This window comes from Platalea leucorodia (genome assembly GCF_965183815.1).
Source record: "Platalea leucorodia genome assembly, chromosome: 13".
Taxonomy (NCBI): domain Eukaryota; kingdom Metazoa; phylum Chordata; class Aves; order Pelecaniformes; family Threskiornithidae; genus Platalea; species Platalea leucorodia.
Window position 1 is genome coordinate 6,177,321 of NC_138835.1, and position 25,592 is coordinate 6,202,912.

The window sequence follows — 25,592 nt, forward strand, 5'->3', positions numbered from 1 at the left end:
AAGCGATTCAGTACACATGAAGCTGTCAGCATAATATAAAGAAACCTTTATTGGACGTGGTCAAAGGATCAGCACTGCCCTGCTGGAACAATAAATCCCGCTATTTATCTAACTGCAACAGATGATTTATACTCGCATTGTATCCCACTGTCATCTTTTAATAAAGTATAGCTAGAGAACTGCTAGGTTTCACTATGTGAGCAAGCAGCCTTGCTCAGTAGTTGCTGTTCTTTCTAAAATGCCTAAACATTGGGTTATACATTGGGTTATATTATGTATTTTCTAATTAGTAAATTAAATTTGCAGGCACGTATCTGATTACAAAGAACAGGAACTTCCACATACGGTACTGAACTAGTCTCACTCCTGTACAGATTACTTTCTTCTTTTTATATTGGTGTTTCTGACTCCCCAAACCCGGTATCTCAAATATGTACACTGAAATGCGCTCACCACCTGCCCCTTCTCAGCTCGCTCGCTTGAGGATCCGAGTAAGGGATGCCAACCCGGTTTCAAACGACGAAAAGGCGGCTCTCCAGCCCCAAGCTGCCCTAGCGCTGCTGTGAAGTTCCGCTGCAGCTGTAACACAGCCACAGCAAAGATGAGGTTCAGAGTCCTTGTTTCACATGTTCTTTAATTTCAAACAGAGGGATTTTTGGTTGTGTTTTTTTCTCATTTACTTTATATAGAAAACAGAACTCAGGATATGGCATTTCAGGACATCATGTGGAGCAAGAGAAGTATAGTTTCGAAAACTTAGAATACTACGGTTAAGTCACTATTGTGCCGAGAATGAAGGAAGTGTTCCAACTGAGAGATGAAAGTGTCACACGCATTTTCTCAAGAAAAGGGATGACATAGTTTTCTTTCATTAGGGAACTGCAACATCAACTATCTTAAGACATTAACAATCCATTTTTGTGTGCACACCACTATGCAAATACGACGACTGCTAAGTCCGGATCATAATAAGAATTGCAAGTTTACATGTGCAGCGAATAGAAACCCTTTATAGTTTATTGGTGAGAAGAAACTCTAGCCATTAGCAAAGTGAGATTCCAACTTTATCCCACTGACAGCATTGCAGGACAAAAAAGTAACATGGAATACCACCATCGAGCTATTACAATCCCGTGGTTTTAGAAAATTACATTATGGTACATCGATCCCTCCCAACACGACACACGTGGTAGTATCTTGCTCTTCGATCCCTAGGGCTGTTCAACGCTAACTTGAAACTGGGTGCCCGTGTGTACTGCATATGCAGTGGTTCCAGCTGTGCATTCACAGCTGACAACTGCCAGTGTGGAGCAACAGTCATGATCATTCATGCATGTAATATTTACTTTAAGATACGGCTAACTACAGGAAAATAGAAACCATTTTCCATTCATGTCCCAGTACTAGGCATCAAGACATTTTAGATACCTATTTATACTAAATTTGCCCAAAGAGTGCAGACAGGAGCGTAAAGCTCCACACAATGGAGACTACCTAAGCAGCCTGTACAGGCTCTTACAAAAATTAACAATAAATGTATATGCAAGTGGGCATCTTAAAATAACAGTAAGGACAATAATTAGATTAAGTAATAACTTGATTTTTACTATCATGTATCAATTAAAGTTTTCTAATATCTGGTGTTGTGTGAGGACACCAGACAATAATCTTATTTAGAAACTCTATGTTTCATGCATAACTTCCTAAGATAACACAATGCCCTCCAGAATAATTCACTTTCTAGGAATACTTTGTGAAAAGGAGTTGATCTGGCATCATCATGTAAGGAACAACTTACAAAAGATCCAGGTGGCTTAAGAACATCCATCCAACGCATTTTTGCAATGTATCTACAGACTGGCCTTTTGGGAACCTTGGAAGAAAAAACATCCTTAGATTTCTTTCTACTGCATATGAAAGAAGGGTCCGGTCAAACAGCCAGGTAATAAGGATTCCGCTGATTTGTCATTTTATTTTAAGCTCAGCAAAAGCAAAGCATTACCCAGACAATTCAGTGCTACTGCCTGTTCAGGCTGTTGTCAGAAATAGTTAGGAAATACCTCAGTTTTGTTAAGTTCCAAAATCGAAGGAGTTAATTTAACAGTATTGTTTAGGACTGATGGTGGCCATCAGCCCCAGCTGCAGGCTACAGCTGTTACCAACAGATCCTGAACTAAGGTCCTCTGTTAGTTGGCCTCCTTGAGCACACATTTGCAAGGCATCTAGCAGAGGATTAGCTTGTTTTCTGGGACCTCTTTATAATCCTGGAGTGCAAACAACAGGAACAACTTTGCTCACAAATGATTTAAAGTTCCAAGTTGTCACAGATCACTAAGAAGTGACTACGGAACACTGGGAAGAGGACAGACATTCTGCTGGCTTTTCCCTCCATCTGGGAGCTGCCTGTGCCAGCAAAGTCAACTGTGGCAGCTAACAGCGTGTGTAAAATTTGCCTGGTACATTATTACAGAGACACTCACAAGAGATCGGTTTAAAGCTTCAATCCTCCCCCTCTACCCTGCAAAGACAGTGATTTTTTTTTTTTTAAATAAACTTTTTTGAGGCTGTTTTTCAGCAGAACAAAGGGCTCTCAAAAAAAGTTAATACTTTTTTTTTTTTTAAAAAGCAAATTAGGAATTCAGCTCTTCTGATAAAACATTTTTAGTGAGATCAAGATATTTACAGCCTCTTAAAAAAATACCGCATAGCTCAGTCTCCCTTCGTAAAGTTTTTCTCAAATATATTCTTCAAAGCCATAAAAACTAATTTTGCACCATCACTTACAACCCTGTCTTTCTGAAAAGGTTCTTTTCAAATGTTTCATGTAAAAGTCTCCATTAGCTTCTACTGCCCAGAAAGTATCTTTTTCTTGATCAGTTCTGCCCAATTTGTCACACTGAACTCACTGCTTCGTTCTTTCCGGCTCATCTCCCATCTTCTCTGCCCTTTGCAGGCATACTTTAATAGCGTTCTCACTTCCATCCTGAGCAGACAAGGCACTAGCATTTTAAAATGCTAAAGATACACCTGTCCTTTCTATTGAATCTTCTAGAAGTACTTCCAGAGTCGTGTTCATAAGCTGAACACACCAGTTAAGATTTTTTCCTCCTATTTTCTTATTAAACCTCACATAGAATTTCACTTATTTGCACTTGCAAAGCAGGAAACCCTTGAGACACAAGTTGAACAAATATAAAGGTCAACGAGTGTAGCAGACAGGCTGCAGCCCAAACAGCTTTCTCAAGAAATCACAGGAATAATAAAGGCATGAACGGAGTCACTTTTAAAAGATGTATCTTAATCCTGAAAGCTGTTACAAAAACATCTGTCACCGATGGTTTTTGGACACACCATCTAAGAATATATGGGAATTTACCTGCTCAAAAGCTAATTCATCTACTGAAGTTCAATATATTAACACACATTGAGTTTATGTATTTTGTACTAAAAGTATGCTTAGAAACAAGGTTACCTTCACCTTACTTTCAACACGCTATCAAGCGTCTTAACTACTGAATCCAACTAAACTGGAAAATGGGAAGTTACCTTGTACCTCAGCAGTCAGCACGGTTACTCTGAACAACACTTATGTATAGCAGGCTCATGATGGGGTGGTTTGGATTGATTTTAAAATCAGGCTGCAAAAAAAAAATTCATCCTGAAACAAGGCTGCAAGTTTCCTTATGCCATAAACAAAGCTGACAGAGAATACTGTTTCCACCGCCCCCCAAAACTGTGAGAACATGACAAAAGTAACAAAGGAAACATTAATTTGGGGGCTTTATTTAATTTTTCTTTTCTTTTCTTTTTTTTTTTTTTTTTCTTTTTTTAAGATGCTACATAGTCAAACAGGATTGGTCTTTTACGGCATAGGACTACTTTACTACTAATATTTTTTCCCCTAGATAGACTTATTTACATACAAAAACAGTTTCCTGACCACTGTTTCTCCAATGCTCAGATGATCAAAATTCCCAATAATTGTGTAGTGCCCAAAACACCAGGAGGCAGAAGAATCTTGCATCACTACAGCAGCAAATTTTTAGTTCTAGTCACTGGCTTTAAACAGGTGCCTTTTCATACCATATAGTATTAGTCAATTTTGTGACAATAAGGAAACATGAGATGAAATACATTAAATAAGTTAAATATGCATTAAACATCTCTGAATAACATTTTAATTCAACTAAATGAACCAACAGCAATGTAGCTTGGTCCCTTTATGAGAACAAGGCATTGACCTTTATTCCAAATGAGCGTCATACCAGTCAATATATGCCTCTTAATGATGCCTAGCACATTCAGCATTGCCACATACAATTCTTTTCAGCTTCTCACTATTCATTTAAGTGCCAAGAAATTGGTAACTTGCACAGAGTTGAAGACACTGACAGAAACTGTTAAATTTATGAGCAGAATGGTGGATTAACGTATTTTACAGAAGTTATCAACACCTCCTGCCTAACCCAGCTCCAAACATCCAATAGGGCCAGCTCCAGCAGTGGAGGAATAGTTTTTTCTATTTTTCCTTGTTGGTTTTTTTTTTTTTTCCCTTTTTTTTTTTTTTTAAAAAGAGGTCATCCAGCAACATGTACCAGGGTCTAAGAATGTTTAAAATGACATATACAATATTCCATTGTAGTGTTAAATCATGATTTTCTTCCCCTCTTCATCACTGAAGCATATTCTCTTTCATTCATTCACTCATTGTACATTTTAAACTTTCTAGATTATGTTACATAGTATTTGTGCAGGGGTAATTTAAAGGCAAGACCTGTGAGATGTCATACATTAATTTTTTTTTTTTTAAACATTGTTATGAATAAATTTAATCCAATGATATGGCAGAACCATCAAACCAATTTACAATTTCCAGCATGCTGCCTCTACAAGGCTATTTTTCCTATAAGTACACCAAAGACAAAGAACAAAACCACCAAAGCAAGTAGTCTGGAGCTGAGCCCTTCATCATTGACAGCAGCTGCAGAAGCAGATATTGGGTTGTTTGTCTGGGGTGCCTTCCTCATCCGCAGTCCATCTTCTTCCTAAAGGAAGGTATGTTGATTACTTCTACTGAAAAAAGCTCCAAATATTCACCCTTACCATATTTATTTTAGGTGGGCATGAAAAAACAGGTGAAAGCTAATTTACAGCTGATTTAGAGCTCTATTTTCTAGATAATCTTGAGAAGGAAAGGGTAATGAGGTAGGAGAGGAATTCTGCACCTACTTGACTAGCAGAGCAAAAACCACATGCTCTTGGAAGTTTTCTCCTGCTGGCTAGGGTAACGGGGAAGCAATGAGGAAGCCTGCAAGAACACTTGTCCAAAGTCTGGAGACAGCTCCAGAACTTCAAAAACAATGATGGAGGGAATGGCATAAAGGTGCTTTTCTTCCTCTGTAATCAAATATAGTGCTGTTGGGGAAAATGCTGTTCAATATAACTAAGATAGATTGTGAAAAATATGCAGCTTTAAGGCAATTATACTCATCATTCCCCTAGTTAGATGTCACAAACAAATTTCACCAGCATTTGAAGGGAAATCTATTTCCCCCATCATATTAATGCTGACATTTTCACATGAAACTAATGGCAGTAATTAGGATATTTTCTCGATATGAGTTTGACAGCTCTCTTGATTTAAAGATGTATGAGACAACAGATAAAACAACATTATAACACCAGATATTATCACTTCAAGTGGAGACGATGTTCCCCACATCTCGATCTAAACTGTTACGCAGCACGGCTGTGTGTTAGCACACTCCATTCCACACACAGAGCACTTCAGGAGAGGGTAAAGTGAGCGTCGTGTGACCTAACTTGTATACAGCTGAAGCAACAGTGTTAGACTTTTTTATGTGATACAGTATTACAGTGCTAAAGTATAAGATACTGAAGCAAAAACCTCTAGTCTAACATAACAAAATACTCAAGAAATAAAATTGTACTAACAGTTACTGCAGCCTTAAAAATTATCAGATAGGTGAAATTCAAAAGGCTCAGTATATGTCAGTGTTTCTCACTTTTGAATTTGAAGGGGCACCTAACGTTCTGGAGGAAAACTTTTTTTTTTTATATTATTATTTATTTATTAGGAGTCACAGACTACCTGATACCTCACTACTGCTGTAAGTCTAGATGGGGACAACTGACTTTTGTAAACAACAAAATGTTGTTTACCTATATAGTAATTTTACTGCTAGTAACGACACATTTTCATTTTAAATATTTTAACTTGCTTTTGACAGTGACTCTAGCCTGACACGGAGAGCACCGGGTGGCTGGCAGTAATTTAACATTGTTTTACTGATGTTTTACAGATGTTTCTAACACTCCACAAAGGGAACAAAGAGCTCACCATTTTAAGATGTTACTGTAAGACATCAGCTCAATTCTAGATATCTCCTGTAGAGTGTTTATTCAAGACTGATTTGCAATAAAATAAGATCATATAGTACTTATAGTATTGTGAGACGCTGGCAAAACAAGAACACAAGGAAAAGTTAAGGTCATGTCTCAGCTATAAAAATGTATTATTTCTATGTGCAAAACAGAACTGGTTTACAAATGTTTAAAGAATTTCTTCATGCATCAGCCAGCCAAGCAGCATCAGAGCTGACAGGACAGAGTCTCTTTCATCGGGCTCCAATAGTCACAAATTCCAAATTTTCATTGGTGCTGTTATCTATGAAACTAGACATTTACAACAAATGAAACTACTGTAAAAAGTGTTTTTCAGCACGGTGATAAAGGCTTCTCAATTACTTGATTTCACAGTGATGTGCTGGGTATGACAGGAAGCATATTTCCTATTAATCTGTCTTACTTTGGTTATTTCAACTGCATATTATAGGTGCAATTACTAAAACACTCAGTATTTGCACAACACTGCCCTCAAGCTCCCATCAGTTTGAGAGCACAGGGCCAAATTCAACACTGAATGCTTAATTCAGACTGAGAAAATTAGGTGGGAAAAGAAAAAGAGAGGGAATTCATTACTTTGGGTTGCTATCCAATCAGTTTCTCTGACCACAGGACTCATACGCTCCTTTCAAAGGAAGCATTGACTTCAACACTTTTTCCCAGTTTCTCAAGAGAAACCTAAATTATCTTTTAATTTATAGACAATATTAAAATATAGTGCCAAGGTCAGGTAACCAAACCTTTAAGTCAGAAGCTTCTTTTTCAAGAAAGGGGTAAATCTGAGGGGGGGAAAAAAAAAAAAAGGCATCTTTACCTTAAACTGTTTATTCTCCTCCCGTAACCTCTGAACTTCTACTTGAAGCCTCTTATAGTCTTCCATTACTTTCTTAACTTCAGTGTCATCCAAAGAAGAACTTATTGATTTAGACATTACAGAGGAATCTGTCTTTGTTGCAGTTGTGGATACAATTTTATTTATTTCTATGTCATGCTGTTAAAAAAGGATAAGAGTGATTTTTGATTAGTTATTACCACCACACCACACACCTGATATTCAGGAGGAGAATCAGGTAAAATTGCCTGTGCACACCTGAAACATGCCTGTATCAAAAGAAATAAAAACATTTTTCTTTCTGTAACCTTTACTTCCCTTTTCTGTTTCACAGAAAACACCAGCAACAAGTACAGACAGAATGACCTCGACTTTTCAGTCCTTGCATATATAGAAAAGGAAATATCCTTAGACCATATCCCACAATATGAATGAGAACTTATTTGCTCACAGTCTGCTTATGGAGTATTAGCTCTCTCCTCACCTTTCCCTCCCCAAGCACAACACAAGCAGCTACTCCAGGAACCAGGGTGTTGCTAGGAACCACCCACCTGCTCTGCTGCAGTTCCCTCTGCATTTTTTCAACAAATGTTTCAAACATTTTTCAGTTCATTCACTCCATTATCAGTTCCATATTTGACACTACATACTTCCATTTGAAATTAATGCATTCGTTACCCTAACAAAAAAAGGATCCTCCAATATTATAGCTGCTAATTGCAATATAATCCCCACCTGCATTTGTGTCTTCCTTACTAGCTTTCTAACAATTTACTTGCTAAAATCAGCGTTGTTATCACCACACTGGAAGAGATGCACCTCAAAGCGACCGTGGCTGTGGATAAGTCTATGCCGCAGCAGGTATACCCCTGGAGAGACTGTGGCACACAGATAAGGCTCCACTTGGAGCCGGTACACCCTTAAGGGACTGCAGTCTGTGGATAAGTCCAAGCTGGAGCAGGGGCAAGGGGGAGGAGTTCATTGCAATGTTAAACCCGATGGTCTGGCCCAAAGGGACTGGGGTGGAGATTGTAGTGGAAATACCTTTAAATTGTTGTAACCCAGGATTTGAGCTGCATGCTATGGGAATTACTATAGCAGGAACCACCTGAACCTGTGGAGGACAAGCCTTACAAGAAGCAGTGCACGTGCAGCAGTGACCCGACCTGAGCTGGCTTTGGTGCCCAGTAACTCCATGCAACGAACCACCTCTCCTGTCCTGAGTGACCACCATCACGGATGGAGCCCAAAGTCATGGACTAAATGAACTCAATGGGCACTTTGTGGGCACTTCTGGACATTCTCTGGACATTTCACAGGGGTGGTCCATAGACTAAGGGAATGATATCTGTGTATTATAGTAAGGATGGAAAGGGGGGTTGGTGGTTGATGAGGATGTATTGGATAGCATGGGAGCTGAGCATGATGTAAATGGCATGGAATAAGGGGTGGGGAATGTGCTGGTTCTGGCTGGGATAGAGTTAATTTTCTTCATAGCACCTAGTATGGAGCTAGGCTTTAGGTTTCTGCTGCAAACAGTGTTGATAACAGGGATGTTTTAGCTATTGCTGAGCAGTGCTTACACAGAGTCAAGGCCGCCTCTGCTTCTCACACCACCCTGCCAGTGAGGGGGCTGGGGGTGCGCAAGAAGCTGGGAGGGAACGCGGCTGGGACAGCTGACCCCAGCTGACCAAAGGGCTATGCCACACCATATGATGTCATGCTCAGCATATAAAGCTGGAGGAAGAAGGAAGGGGGGGAACATCCGGGGTGATGGTCTTTGTCTTCCCATGTAACCATTACACATGGTGGAGCCCTGCTTTCCTCGAGATGGCTGAACACCTGCCTGCCAATGGGCAGGAGTGAATGAATTCTTTGTTTTGCTTTGCTTGTGTGTGCAGCTTTTGCTTTACCTATTAAACTGTCTTTAGCTCAACCCACGAGTTTTCTCACTTTTACCCTTCTGATTCTCTCCCCCATCCCACTGCGGGGGGGGAGTACATGAGGCTGTGTGGTGCTTAGTTGCCAGCTGAGGTTAAACCACAACACAAGGAAGCAGAGTGTTGGAAAGGCAAATTTATATTGCTGATGGTTGTAACTGCTTCAGTATAAACTCTGAGCATTATGACCATCAATCAGTATCTTTCAATTTTTTTAAAAAAATATTCTTTATCCTGTGATCTTTCACTAAATGAAAACAGATCAACTCAAAGATTCCATTGTACTTGTGTTGCACTTAGATTGTTCAAATTAGCTGCTAGTTACGTTAAGCATCACTAAGATTTTAAATAGTTTATATTGGGTTTTGAAAGGGTGATGCCATCCAGGCAGTGAAACAGAGGGTTCTGTCTTTTGCTTATATAGCTGTGTGTATAAACATGCCATTTTACATGATTTACTGTGGTATTAAGATAAAACACTCAATATGCATCTGAATACTCACAGGCTTATCATTTTCCGCTGGTAGCTCAAACACACACCTAAGTTTCGAATCCATGAGTTCTTCCGGTTTTGCTTCTTTCCACTGGAATAATTTAATATTAATGTAATATTAAACATATTAGTATAATAAGGCAGATGGAAAATGCAGTGTATTATGTAAACAAATATCTCACTCAGGAAAAACCCCACAGGTGTTTACCATGCTACCGTTAACCACATACATGATGAAAAATGAAACCAAATATGTAACTGAGTGGTACCGCAAAGAAAGACTACATACTATGAAGGACAACATACTAAATCTGAAATTTACACAGTTAATTTATGAGAGAACTGGGAATTCTGTAAGAGTAATTAGCATAGATAGGGGGAGCTACCTTAAAAAAAAAAAAAAAAAAAGAGGGGTGCATTCAAAGGAAGGGAAAGATAACAAAACCCCAAATCAGTAACAATGTTAGTTCTGAAGTCTTTGTTCAGCAGAGTTCCTATTCAAGCTTTTCAAATTTTACATGAGGTTTTCTTCCTGACTGATATGAACTACAGGACTGTTCTTCCCCCTCCTTGCTTTCCACCTCATTATTTTTCAGCATCAATGTCTAAACAGTAACAGATGTGCGACATATAGAAAGGGATCGCTTCCCCTCTCATCCTTTCTCTCCCCTTCAACTAGGGAGTCTACCATAAAAAAAGTTTCCTTCTGATATTTTTAATAGGGATTAACAGTTATAAATTTTTGCTCGGTATCAGCTGTAACCCTGAACTGAAAAGATTGATTCATAGTAGTGATATACAGCAAGAAGTGTCCACATTTATGTCCTGGTGTTCTCACATGCTTCTCTTCACTTTGACCATACTTCTGGTAGCATGGTATTGCTCAGCGTATCTCAAGTAGGTGTCAAATTATGGCTAACCCCTGTGCAGCCTGAAGAAGTATTTGACTCATCCTAAATAGCTGAATCGTACTTCAGCTCTTCTGTGGCTGAAGTCAGAATTCTATTTTGAGCTCGTTGGCTGCCTGTGAAGTGTTGAAAGCTTTATAATACTCCCGTAATTTGTCTCACCTGTTTATCCAGAATAAGAAGAGATTTAGAGAGTGGTAACAAAACTGAGAACTGATCAAGTGTTATAGGAAAAGAAATCATAGCGGTCTGGAGAGCTCTGGAAAACTGAAAGGCCCATCTAGGTCCTAAAAAACATTCTTTGCTAGCAGAGTAACATTTTTCATGGTATAAAGTAACTCATAAAAATTAAAGAGTTAGAAAGAAGGGCAGACTGGCTTATCTTTCTAGTGATGCAGACATTTTACTACTATGGCTGTTTCTCCCACTGGATCTTAGTTTGAGGCCATTAAACAAATATACTTCCATAAATCTCTTTCAGAAGGGAAATTCTTAACCCTGCAGAGTGCCACAGCTTTAAAAAGCTATTCAGAAGAAGATGCATATTGTAAAGACTACTGTAAAAAAAGCCATGATATGTACTGTGAGGTTTTTTGGGGTTGGCTTAAGTAATACACATACATACAAACACACACAAGCCCCACACGTTAGAGTAATGGCCTTTTTTCCTTTTTTATTGTGTCCTCAGTAGCTACTGACTATTCTCTCAAGCTAACAAAAGCTAGACTAGAGAAAGCTTCCTCGACCCTTCCCACAGTAGCAAATCTTGCTGTTATGGGAAAGCCACCAGTTGACATAATGGCTTGTTCCTTTCCAATTTGTCTTAATGTAGCCCGACATCTTATTTCTACGTCTTTTGTCTTTCTTTGCTTCAGCACCTACATGCTTCTGTTACTCTCATTTGTAATCCACAGGACAAAATTTATGAGGGCCTTTCATTTACCTAAGCCACAACAGACATAGGTAGGGATAAAGAAAAATACAAGACTTGTAAATCTTCTTCCTCGTTCTTGCTGGGAAAAGGAACTGCTCAAGGGAAGACTCAAGACTGAGAGCAGAGGCATAAAATATAAAAGATGCCACAGACTTAGAATATATTCTATATATTCTTAGAATATATAGTTCAAGTTGGCCTTTCCAAAAAATGATACATTGAAAAAAATTACAACTACTTAGCATTTGTTTCATGGCTTGGTATCCCATAACTGACAGCAGCATCCTAAAGAAGCAACCACAGACACCAACAGTGTCTTTCAGTGCAAGATTCCTGGGGCTCAAAATAAACAGAAAACACCTTGCCATGCACAGAGATGGCAATCTGGCAAAGCTTTCAAGGATCATTCCAGTGTAGTTTGACAACAGCCCTTAAGCAACACAGTAAAAGGTCTTATAAAATTATACAATCAGAAAGAAATCCGTTTTAATTAATTTCAGTACTTACTACTGCTTCCATATCTGAAGTATCAGCCGGAGCAAACATAGACTGAACCATGAACTTGTGTTTACTTTTCTCATTAGGGTCATAGTCAAAAGGCTGTAGCATCACTGCAAGAAAACCCCCAAAACACATTATGTTAACGTTGCTCTGATGCACAGTCATGCACTGATGATACAGTTACCAGATTTGAGAAATACAAACATTAAAATGGTTTCAAGTTGTATGCTATGACCAAAGCAGCAGATGGGATCAAGAACCTCACTTTAAAACAAAATTTTAAAAGAAGATAAGAGAAACAGCTGCCTTCTGTCTGCCTAGATTTTTGTCTGAGAATTTTGGAAACGCTGATCACCGTACAATATTCCGTACACAACTACGGCAAGATAATAATAGTAATTTATAGTAAATAGGATAATTTACATATCTTCTGGGACAGAGGGAAAAATTCTCAAAGAAAGCATCCTTTTTTCTTCCTCCATCCTTGAGGCAGAAGTAACAAGCTGGCATTTTGATCACCTGTACACACAGTATTGTTGATGGTTCCTGAGAAAAGCTACAGTGGCAAAGTCAAACATTTCAAACCTTGAGGTTCAAGTCTCAGGACGGAAATTTCCTCTACAAAGTTTAAGAGTCTCACGGTATTTGTTTTATCAAGTACAGATATTTCTCTTCCAAAAATAAGTTGCTGAAAGTTTGTTACCAATTTACAGCTGGAGGTTTATGGTTAAATGCTATATAAACTTTCCCTGTGAAAGGTATACAAGAAATGTATTTCTCTCCATGCAAAAATCATGAACATTCCAGAATTTATTTATGCAGAAAATGACTCTGTTCCAGGGGAATTAACGAACACAGTTTTGGCTTCAACATGAGACAGAACATATGTGAAAATAAGCAAAGCAGTTTACACAAACATGTTATTAGATATTGCAAAAAGCTACCACCCCTTCAAATTTAAAGTGAAGCTTGCATATACTGCAATTACTGGTAACATGAAAAATGGTGTAGAGGTTTAAAAATTCACATTTTATGACCCATGAGGCTACTTCAGTCCCTCAATTCAATCACTAAGAAGAGAAGCAGTTCAAGAATTAAGATTACTTTCAAGTACTAGTGCTATTAACATTATGTGCCCAACCTCATATGCACTAATTGCAGGGGTTTGCCTTATAAAAGCGATATCCAAAGATCCCATTTATTGCAAATGAAGGAAAGTCAAACCAATTTGCCTCCTTCAATGAGCAGAATGTGTTACGGCTGCACCATCTTTTGTTATGCACACAATCTGTGGCTATCAACAACCACAGGCCTTTTAAAGCCAGAAGAGAAGGAAGACAGCAAATTCTCTCAGATGAGATGCTTCAAAAAGTATTATACATTTTTAACTCACCTTGCAGTAATCAAGTACTAGTCCAACATAAATGTTTGCAAATTAACAGGCTACTTTTAAAACTATTTTTCCAAACAGAAGTGACTGCACTGTGAAAGCACATACATTTCAACATTGCATGATACATCACTGACAAGCAGAAGCATAATTTTTTCTCCCCTGTAGCAGACACCTAACATTTCAAATCTACATAATGTGTAAGATCCGACTGGGTAGTCAAAACTATCCACTGTTTATGGAACTTCTCCAGATCTGCAGTTCTATCAGTTTGTTTTGCTGAGTGCAACTATAAGCTCATTTGAAAATCATTATTTCCCAAGTGATAGTGCTGAAGCCATTCTCGAACGCCAAACAATCGCTGCTCTGAATTCCATTCACTGAATCATAAGAGCAAGCAGCTAGAGAGGGCTTGACAGTACAAACGCTGTTAGCACTTGTATTTTTAGATCAATACATGAAAGCCACATTGACACAAATTATTCAGCAAACGTCTTGTAAGCCAGATGGGAAGCTCAAAAATACGTACTTTGTTCAAGAGGAAACCAAACCATTTCAACATTTATTCACATGCTATCAGGAGTTTCTGCGAAAGACCAGTTCCATGTAACCGCCCTAATTGCTGGAGAATTTGCTACAGTGAATGTGGCTCCTTTGTTTTCACTGGAAATTTCATACCTTCTGCAAGAATTATGTGAAAAGTGTATGTTCCTACAAAATGCCTTATCAAATCAGTTATCTCATCTGGTCAAAAGTTTCTGACCAGCTTTCATCAGAACCCAGCATTCTAAAAAACAAAATTATTAACATGATCTTCAAGTTTACTTTTTTTTTTTTTAATCATCCACTAGGCAGAGACATGTAGTTCAACCACTTTCTAAACTGATCACCCTACAGCTAAAGCACCAGAAGTATTCTACCACAAGCAAAAACTGCAAAGTCATTGAGAGATCAATGGAATGAGGAGTAACTCAAGTTGTATTTGTTAGCCCACTTGTCTCTCTCAAAATTCAAACACGAAGGACCGTTATGTACATCCTGTTCTGAAGTGTTTCCAAAGAAATGGGTACCAGTTTTCTCGCACATTTCTGCTATACCCCCCATATTTTATCCAAGGCCCTCTGTAGATAGCAAAGGAGATGCGGTGACCACCTAATATGCCCTTTCCTTCTCCTAGAAGAGTTTACTGGTGAAGTTAGTAACAATGTCAGAAACATTAAGCTCTTCTGGTTTTCCTAAGGTAAATCTGTTTTCTCAAGGAACAGAGGAAATTTGAAGCAAGGAACATGGAAGGCGACAAAACGCTACCCCTTAACGCCTGCTAGGATCTAGCACTCCCTTCCAAGAGCAGAAGGAACAGAAAAGTCTCCCTGCTCAGCTAGTCAGCAACCTTCCTCTAGTTTCCATCTAAATTTATTAATGGCCTGTTTACTTGGTCCTGGACCAATACTGCCCTTATGCTTAAACATCAAGGAGGGGGAAGAGTCATTTACTTCTGGTGCACTCCAAGACATCAATCACAGCAACTCTTGGCCTTCTGGTAAACTAAATAAGGCAGACTCGGGGGGTCCTCTCCGCGCCAGGCTCCCCATTCATTCTCTGCACCTGTTCTGGCTTGGACTCCTCCATATGAGCCACTCTAACTGTACATCCAGGAAACGTTACTAGTGCCTCGGACAACAGCATTTCTACCCTCTTATCTTTTCCATTATCCAGCCTGTTTGCACATACTACGTTTGTCTTATTCACAGCCACATCATGTCACATCTTGGTCACCCTATCCAGCCCCCTTTGTTTAACAAGCTTGTGATTATACCAGGAGTATTTTATTCTCCAAATACGTGATTTTGCAGTTTTTCTGATGAAATTCATCCTCTGTTTCCTGTTTCCTTACTGCAACCTTCAAGGACACCCAGTTCTGCTGCATATCTTCAGCCTCCCAACTTTACATCATCATCAGGGTTTTTTGTGTACTCTTTTTGTGCCAGAATTGCTTATAAAAGCATTAAACAAGATTAGTACCAAGAATCATTCTCTAGAAACGTCACTAGTAACTTCCTGCTATTACATTTCCATCCACCACATCACTGTTTACTCTTTAAGCAGCCCATTCAATAGTCTGTGAATCTGTTTTTCTTTTCTAGCTTTATTGGTAATTTTCCCAAATGGCACTGCATGAAATTCTTTATGGTCAGGATAGATCAAATCTACCACACTTATGTCACCTTTACATAAAATACCCCAACCAGCTACAGGGGCAAGCCTCAAGATCATTGTGCAATTTGATCAGCTCTGCTAGAGGTGAGCAAAGGACACTCGCATCTACGGAAACAGGCAGAATCCACTGCACCGCTTCACATTTGTTCCATGTTTACATAGTTCTTTCTGTAAATATTTCAGTAATACTAAAAAATGTTGAATCTGTGAAGATCAAGATAGATTCTTCTAAAGCAAGCAGAAAAAAAACAACCCAAAACTTGGCAGTCACTCCATAGTCCTGGGGTGCCTGGGGGAACAGCATGCAGCAGCGAGGTTGCCTCGGGAGAGTCGGGGGCTGCAGCAGCGGATGGGAGGCGACCGGTGTCTTAGCGAAAGGGGCAGACCCACTGCGACTGAAGAGAAGAGCAGCTGCAGAAGCATCCTCCTGAAGGAATGCAAACTCCCTTTTGAAAGTCAGGCAAGTGTGTAGAAGACTAAAAATCCCCGCCAAGGATATCTGACAGTAACCTAAGGATAACATCAGCTTCTCCCCATTTTTAGGAAGCACGTTCAGACTGCTCTCTTCAGTGGGACACCGTGCACAGATGGTACCATCTGTACTTCCTCTCTCGCCCCCGTTATACACCTATCTGCAGACTCATCAGCATCTGCTTATATTTTTTTCACTTTCCCTTTGTAATCCATTCATGCCTTTTATTTAGATGTCAACCTCTCGGAAGCCGCACAATCAGGTATCTTTGTTGAAATAAGACACGTTCAACAAAAATGGAATGTGTGCAAATACCCTTCTTTTTAAAGTATTTCAGACCCAATGCAATGAAATCGGATGACAGCGCGCACACGCTTCCCGACAGTTACATAAACTCAGCTGTTAAAATGACACGCCATTATATAAGAGGTGAAAACAGGGGCTACAAACCTGACATCGCAGCACGATGACAGGGCCTTAAAGGTAGATATTTAGGAAAAGCTGTGGTATGGCATAAGAAGCCAGTATTTGACACTCCACTAGAATAAAGCAAGCTTCACTTTTCGAGCATTTTATATGTTTTAAATTAGCCATCATACTAGTATGGAATAAAGTGGAATAATGTTCTGATTGCTGCCTCATCTTAGAGCAGAACGTCTTCTCATACACTTACATTAAAATAGTACAGACAGTTTCACAGGAGTTTAAATCCAGTTACTACTGCCCAAGGAAGACAAGGCTGCCCCAAACTCAGTTTCAGTCAGTAAAATTCTGAGAACCTTATAAATTGTTCCAGAGCTTCACGCCACTATACTTAGGCACTGATTTTTTGGAGCGACAAGGTGCAGTACCAATGCGGTGCTACCAAGCGGCTGTGTTAAAGCCAGTCGGCAATTCTCAAGAGGACAGATTGCATATAGTAAATACAGCCCAATTAGTTTAAGTGTCCGGAAGTTATTACTGAATTAGCTATATTCTAATGTTTCTCATCAGTAGTATTTTCATTAGGTTTGGAGTAATTCAAATCCTATTTTTATGCCCTGTGCAAGACTTGAATTACATGACTGAAAAACAACTGATTCAGAGGCAAAGAAACAAATTCTATTTATTTTTCACTTCATTAACTCCAAAATCAGCCCTCTGTTCTTAAGCAACATTACTCCAAAACAAAGGTTAAACACATCTCCCCCTTTTCTGTGAATCTGAAAACAATTCTGTTCTGTAAGTTAATGGAAGTCCCCTCTTTGATCCCCTCTATCCAAAAGATCCCTTCTGCTAATCAGAACCAAAGACACTGCCATCTTCAAGTTCAAAATTAGGTCCCCTGCATGGTTTAAAGGAGCTACCAGGAGTGCAATATATACAGCTCCATTAAAAAGAAATTCAACCACAGCTTCAGTTTAGAATATTCTGGGAAATAAAGAATTAACATTTATAACCCCAGAACTCTGTAATACTTCTACCTATAGATTTACCTTAATATATTACCTAAAGAACAATGAATGTGTACTAGTTGCATTTCAAAATATAATGTTAATGTAAGGACTGGCCATTTAGGATCATTAAGTTATTATTACTAAGTTATCAGCATGAAAATATGCAGAACACAAATGTGACCTTGTGATTAAATACACCATAGCCATTTGCAAAACTAACCAAATCATAAACCACTATAAATAAAGTTATCAGAAAAGGGAAATTTTTCAAAGCTATGCAAGCAAGAGCAAAACATAGCTTAGGGTTAGCACAGCAATCTCTCATAATGGGATACTTAAGTCAAGTCTTGGACTAGATCCATATTCTATCTGGTATGCCGCTGGGAAGAGTCGGGCTGGAAAAGCAAGTAAGATGTAGGCATGCTGGTAGTATAACGCAAGATGGTTCACACAACACTTGCCTATGCTATATTCTGTGCAAGGTAGAACGCAGGGTCATTGTAAGCAGAAGTTTAAGTAAACACTCAATGTTGAAATCAAGACGACATTTAAAAAAGCATGGTATGTGCCAGCAAAGGAAGCGGGCTTTTGATTTTGAAACTTCATCTGAAAGATGAAAAGAATCCACATCTTTATAGCATGAAGATAATTTGTAGCTAGAGACCATGCTAATTTTCATTATCACTTCATTGATTTCTATGCATTTAATATGCTTGCCTGCAGCTAGTATGGATGACAGACAGCTTTACTTGGGAATTGTCCCGAGTTTTGAAAAACTCAATTCCTCTCTAGAGAGCTTTTTCATGTACATATTAGTCATTTCAGAGCTTAGTGGGTATGTGCTAGCCTCCTCCTGAAGCAGAAGTGCTTTGCCTGCCCCACCTGTAGCTACCACATTGCGCTGGTCATCTCCTCCCTGTGACATTCCCCAGAGATTAATTGCAAGCGAGGCACAATTCTGCAGTCATATGCACACTCAATTTGACACAATAGAAATCCCAAAGACAACAGATCAATGAGTGTGCAAATCTAGGCACACGCAAGAAGAGTTACAGGATTAGAGCCTCTTAATGTTACAGTGCAAAGTATTTCTGGGATCAATTTTTATTCTGTTGAAGCAAGATCTCCAAGGGTGAGGAATTTAAATATTTTACATTTTATTAAGTAAAAAAATGAAGTCTTGATTTTTACAGTTTGATTTGTTTTTTCAAGTAAAAAGCAGTCGGTTTAGCTCCCAAAATTTTTTTTCCAGGCTAGAAAAGTAAGAGACTAATGGCAAACCATACAACCTATCAGTAAGTAATTTCTCTTATCATGCCAATATTAAAATTTATTTAAAAAAGTAAAACAAATCTGCATGTTTATAGAAATCATTTTCTTAACTAAAACAATCAGACTTTATTAATTCAGTATGCCACTACTACATGTTTTGATAGAATTCTTTATTAAAAACATGGATCGGAGAAGTCATTGAGAAAATATATTACTTTCAACCATGCATCATCAGCAAGTTAATAATATACAGACATTCAGTTTATGGGAAACACTCAACTCTCTATGCTTTCAAAGTAAACCACTTCTTTGCTTTTCCACTACCAAATTTAGGCAAGCCAAGAGCTACTGACGCATTAGAGACAATCACTAACTTTTCCTATGGAACAGCAAAGAGTTAGTCACTTGACATTCTAACACCAAAGCATATTGCATCTTCAAGGAACACAAAACAAGCATGGTTTGAAAGTAATTGTTTTCATTATTGGTTACATTAGGCAGTTCAGCAACAGCTTATATTAGTCTAAACTGGTGTGGCTGCAGTCCACCCAGTTTTATTCTCACCTCAACGTGCCTATCCAAGCACTTGTTTGACCCTGCAGTGAGCTGGTTCAGGAAGTTAAGCTGGCAAAAAAACTAACCGTACAAAAATAATCCCACAGGCAGGGCAGGGCTGATTTGGATAGGCTGGCTAGGACTGTTATTTAACTATATAAATCATTTATGTATTTCTCCCCCCGCCTCCCCAAACGAGATGTAAAAACAAACCTATTACTGCTAGACCAGGAATAAGGGAAGTAAAGATACATGAAATGGCTGCTTCTCCATGAAATCACAACCTCTTGTTTTTACAAATGTTCAACAAAATACTGCCAGATTACAAAGCATTCCAAGAAATAATTGATTAGAAGAAGCTATTTTCGATCACCAAAAACCTGCTTGAATGACTTACCAGAAACATTAATTGATGTTCCTGCATCGATAATTCCACTGTTAGGCCTTACACAGTATCTACGTGGTGCTGTGGTCTTAACTTTGAAGCACACATTTCTGTCTGTAGGATTGCCGAGTTTCAGGTTTGTAGTGACAACATCTGTGAAAGGACCTGAGGAGGAGAGCAAAAGCAGACCTGACATCACACAAAGTACTTTCAAGCAGAGGCTAAGCAGGCTCTAAATCTCTGTTCACAAATCTTATAAAGTAATGAGATGTTCAATTTCCATCTATGGCACGTACAGATAACCGTGCACACGAAGCTGAGGATGCAGTGAGGCCTCTGAGCATTCTGACGTGCAGCATGCTTCGACGTTGCTCACAGCGCAACAGCTGAAGTTGATCATTAATAGCAAAACAAAAAGGGGGAAATAATTTATACACGGTGCCAACACAACAACATGGCACTCAAATGACGCCTAGTTCTCTGCCGTATCACAGTCACTCCATTCCAACTACTGAATCCCAGTAAACCCAGGCTTACTGAGAAATACCGTATATACCTATGTTATAGATGATAAATAGGGGAATACAGTATGTTAACCAGAAAGGGAATGATAACAAAGTGGCTCCTGCAGTTTCATCTGCATATGCAAGCAGTACCTCCACCGAAGCAAGATTCCACCAGGTGTTCAGAAATGCCGTACCATAACCAGCAAGATAAGTATTCGGTGTGCATCCCCTTTTCCTACCAAGTCTTTTTTATTTTTTTATTTTTTTTAATAATTCTCTTGGCTACTAGAAAAGATAAACCAGAAGAAATCTTCATAAAATAGCCTACCTCACCCAAGACAGGAAATAACCATGTGGAAATAGGAAAAATCTCGGATGCTGAGAGCACTGGCAAAAAGATTTCTATATTAGCAAAGAAGAATCAAACCATTGTCAAGTTCTGCAACACCAAGTGCAGGCAAATAAATTTCTCAGGGGATCACTACCTAGTTGAAACTGCCCAAATCCCTCAGGTTAGAGGAAAGGCTAGTTACTCATTTTCTACAAGACACTGATAAATCAGACAGGTAGCACGCAACTGCAGTGCTGGCTCAGATGGTGAAGAAGTAAAATTAAAAGAAATATAACCACACTTTGATCAACTGTCTTCTGTATAAAAGTAATTAATTTGATGCCTGAATAAAATATCTCCAACTATCCTCAGGAGCAAAAGCAAATTGGTCAAAAAAAGCATCGAACCTTTCCTTGCGGAAATGACAGCCCTAAAATTTAAAAAGGGTGAATGATGATGATGACAAAAATATTAGCAGGCAACATTCCACCATCCTCCTCCTGCAGCATGGTTGGCTTAAAATAATTTGAGTTTCCTTCCTTTTCTACAAATTTATCACACAAATTTGTCTCCTAAGATGACATTTAATACAGCTGTAAAAGTATTAAAGTCCTGCAACCTTTATCTTTGAACCAATTTGTTTTAAGTAAGTAGAAGGGGAAAAAAACCAAAACAATCACACACGCAAAAAACCCCAACCAGACAACAAGGTAGCACTACTACTGCCTGCACTCTGAACAAGCCAGCTTTGCATTTACAATGCAACTTGGCAGCAAAAAAAGTGAAGCAATAAAATTTTCAGATCCCCTCAGAAAGATTTCACTAAACCCGTGCCTGGTGAAACACTGAGATGTGAAACAGAACGAGAGACAGCTGTCAAGTTTTCTCTGTGTTCTGCATGCAGAGAGAGACTTTAAGTCTATGGAAAATAACTGGGCAGAAGCAGCCATGAGTTGTTAAAGAAGTTAAACAAGCCAAACTATCAGAAAAATCCAGCAAACATTTAGGTGCGTACAGACAGTAGCAGATCTTCAAGATAGCTCTAACTGGGAGAAGCCTAACATTTCAGAAGAAATTACTTGATGCCTAAGCATTAAGGATGTGCCTTTACCAAAAAATTACAGCTTGAGCTATTCCAGCACAGAGGGAGGGTCGTCTGTACAAAGCCCTACATATGCAGCTGCATCCTCAATAGTGCTTTACTAGTCTGCGTGCTGGGATAGATTTCCTGTGGGAAATACCATGTTTTTACTTGGCTGATCCATGAATGCGTGCGGGATTTGTGTGCCCCAGCACAGAGCTGCTGTTTGTAATAGTAATACGACAACAATTCTGTGCGTAAAATAATTTCCAAATGGAGTTACTTATTGCTAACATACATCATACCAAAACATTTGGCAGCAAAACCTTTCAGCAGACCAAATTCATTTCTTCTTGTCTGCTTGACATTTCCTCTTCTTTTCTGTCCGCTAAACTTTATAAACAGCTTCTTTAGATATATTTTCCTCAAATTACAGGTTTTACAGATCAGCCAGCACAACTGTACTAGAAGGCTGATGTCTGCTTTCAGCAAACTTGTGCACAGGCATACTCCTTATGGCGTTGCTGTTCAAATACTGCAGCAAAGCAAAACAGAGCAGACAAATGCAGGATTAAAGAGCCATTATAGATGTTTTGAAGCATGTAAAAAAATAAATAGACAACAGAGTATTACTCAGGGGTAATTAGGGCATGGCAGTGAAATATTATCAGCTTGGCTGGCCTGCCTTTTAAGAGAAACGCCCATGGACTGCTAACTCAGGCTGAAATGAAACCTTGATAGCCCATTGCTAGATTACGATAGCCTAGGTTAGACATTTTTGAGGGAGGTTGGGGTATGTGGGGGATCTGATCCCAGGATAAACACAAGCTAATTCTGTACTGGAGATACATCTTTGCTTTCTAACATCTGGATTTATGCACTGGAGGTAAGGTTGGCTTGGGTATTAACAGTCATATGAGACACACATCTACCCCAGAGCTTCACTTTTTCAATGGAAGGCATTAGGACTTCTGGAATCATACCCACTGATACGGTACGATAAGATGCTCTACATTTCTTTCCAATGCCTTTTTCCTCACTGCAGGTGGATGGACTATTTATACAAGCACATGCAACACTTGGATAATGCCTATACCCCTAAGGTGGGCTCTAAGCACAATTACAGTCAATCAGGTTGGTGCATCCGGATGGTACTTGGGTTAAAAGCAACAAGTTGACCCTGCAGTGAAGACTGACTGTTACTGTGTGCCTAAACAGAAGCCACACTCCTAAAAAATACAACCTTTATTTCATGACATTCAAAACAAAATAATGTATTTTTGATTGCTCTTAGTATTTCTAGGTAAGTGAAACTTATATTAAGGCAGGGTGCTTTCCAAGTGACAATTCACACTTCTTAAGAAAAAAATAAAAAAGGAACTATTTTTCTCCCATGTTTTTAAAGATCATGAGAAAAATGCCACTGGTGTCATCCCAAGGACAAAGTTATGGGAAACTCGGGGCCTGCACATGCATCATCTGACATGGGGTTGTCATGGGAGCAAGCTGTCTAGAAGGAAGAATGTAGTAAATTAAATTTGCTGGTGAAGTTTGGAATATTCCACAAGGGCTCAGTGACTTTTTCCTGCCAGTTAGAGTAAAGTCAACTTGTTTTAATGCAAACTGGGCATCTAGTGATATGCAAACTAGCAGTAATACTTAAAGAAAACATCACCTCATATACTCATGCAACAACAAACAGTAAGAGGTATAATGGTTTTTCATAGGGCCACTTTTCAGCAGGGTTAGTTTCAAACTACAGCTGTGGCTTTCCACCCAGGAGCTACGCATACAACCCTTCACGTTTGAAGATCACAGCATTATCTCAGAATTTGCCACGCTCCATTTCCTATTCAAACATCAGTGCTGTATCAATCTTTCCTAAGAGTGCCATTCTGCAGTGTACCGCATTATAATATCCCAGATCATTTTAGTAATAATACAAAAGCCTGAGAATTAGGTCAAAAGAACATGATGTAAACTCTATTTAAATTCTAAATAACTCTCATTGCAATAAAAATTTCCCATAATTGTACCAGCAAATCCAGGCTGGTAACTTTCTGATCAGCACAGCACTTGCTCTAAGTTTCTTGCCACTCGCTACTCACAGTAACCATGTTACGCAGCTACATCATCTGTACCGAATCTTCATATGATTATTCTCACCTTAACCAAAATTCTGTGCTTTAGCATTGCAAATAAACAATCCTGATACACACGTACTTTCAATGCAGCAAGAACACTGCTGTAGCACTGTTTGGCCTGTGAAAGAAGTTAGCGTAAGTATCAGCAGAGGTAAAGCTTTGATGGCACAGGCTTGGGCAGAAACATTCAAACCAAAGAGGCAGAGTCCTCTGCAGATTTGTACGTGCAAATACTACTACATCTTTATAATTAGCGACACACATTAGTTGGGCTACAGTCCCAGGGTTGCTTTATTCCTGCATCAGTCTGTCTCACTGCTGAAAGGGGAGGTGGTCTGACCTCTCATCTCCACCAACTGCTTGTGCTAGCTGCACAGCGTTCATCTGGCTGTGCTGAGAGCTGAGCCAGGGAGCTGCTCGGGCTGAAAATTAATCCACTTACAAGACAGGGAGCGAGGGAGGGGGCAGTGGGGAAGAGAAAAAGGAGAATCAGTTTTCAGCCAGATCAAGCAGCACTCAGACACTGGCAACATGGAAATTGCATCTTTCTGCACAGCATTCTGCCAAATTAAGGCAACAAGGTCTCGTATTTAGTAGGTTAAAGCTAGCACGTCTAGGCATACGCTCTGCAGTCACACTTTTCCTTGTAGAGTTGGCATAGCTGTTGAAAGTCATTAAGGCACACGCTTAATTTTTTTGTGCTTAAATCTAATGCAAATTCTCATCTGCTTAAAGCCAGGCATCCCCTAAAAATATTTACTGAACTGGTGCTTTTCAGAGCAAAAGCTACTGCAGTAGCACTTGATACAATCGTAGAGTCCTGTTAAACTGGCAATGGTCGATTAACAAGACTAAGAATAAATTCTCAAGCTGCCCATGTTATTCCCAGAATATTTTAGATGCACTTTCATCATCTTTCCCTAAACAACAATTTTTGCCACTCCAACTCAGCACCACGGACACGTATCCAAAAGCAAGGTAACTGGAAATAGGAGGAAATACAGGCAGAGCTGCTAGTGAGACAACCCCTCGTGTACTGCCTTTGTGGAGAGCAGCAGAACGCAACAATAGGAGGGGAAGGATGTATTTCACCACGGTTTAATCCCATCGATGTGTCAGATGAAAGTCATTAATCACCTGACATACTAATCAGCCACAGAAAGGTAACCAAGGAATCTTTAATAAGGGAGATGGTGGAAAGCAGTAAAGGGGAAACTTAAATTGTTTGGTGGCTATTCTCAAGAGCCCAAATCCTACACATTGGTGTGTCCTGACTAGTAGATGTCCACATGGAGCAATAATTCATCCAGGGAAAGAGCCACATTGACCCTGCATGTACGAGTGGAGAGGGTGGGTGTTGAACGTGATACTTCAGGCTCCCTTCCCCACCACACACACCTCCCCCCCAGCTTGGTCATCCCCTCAAACTGGGGAGGCACCCCACCCTGCTCTAGCATGTACGAACCTACCGCAGAGTCCTAAGCAACAGTGTATTAGCACCACCCACAAAACAACCACCACCCAAGAACACAGTCATCTCACCATCTGAGTATTTCAGCTTTCCTACTTATAACTTTTCTTATCATCATATCTGAGTTGTTTCTCAGTTCCTTTACTATGCCTCTGACAGTACCAAGTGATTTCATTTTATTTCCACAATTTCTCCCATTTTATTTTTGGGGGTGTCTATCAGCAATAGAGAGATAGTCAAAATAAAAACACTAGTGATGAGCAAGAGGGCTCAGTAACAGGTGTGGAACTTGACTTAC

The 25,592-nt window shown here is 39.3% G+C and overlaps 1 protein-coding gene across 1 annotated transcript in view; it reads right to left on the minus strand.

Moving 5' to 3' along the window:
• Positions 1–3,784: 3,784 nt before the first annotated feature.
• VAPB (VAMP associated protein B and C) overlaps positions 3,785–25,592 on the minus strand; it is a 32,705-nt gene continuing 10,897 nt past the window's right edge. Inside the window, exons 2-6 of the mRNA XM_082325923.1 lie at positions 19,774–19,926; positions 12,041–12,144; positions 9,702–9,782; positions 7,241–7,417; positions 3,785–5,045 (exon numbers count right to left, since the gene is read on the minus strand). Coding sequence (XP_082182049.1) covers positions 4,887–5,045; positions 7,241–7,417; positions 9,702–9,782; positions 12,041–12,144; positions 19,774–19,926 — 674 coding nt within the window. The 3' untranslated portion in view covers positions 3,785–4,886. The remainder of the gene's footprint in view (positions 5,046–7,240; positions 7,418–9,701; positions 9,783–12,040; positions 12,145–19,773; positions 19,927–25,592) is intronic.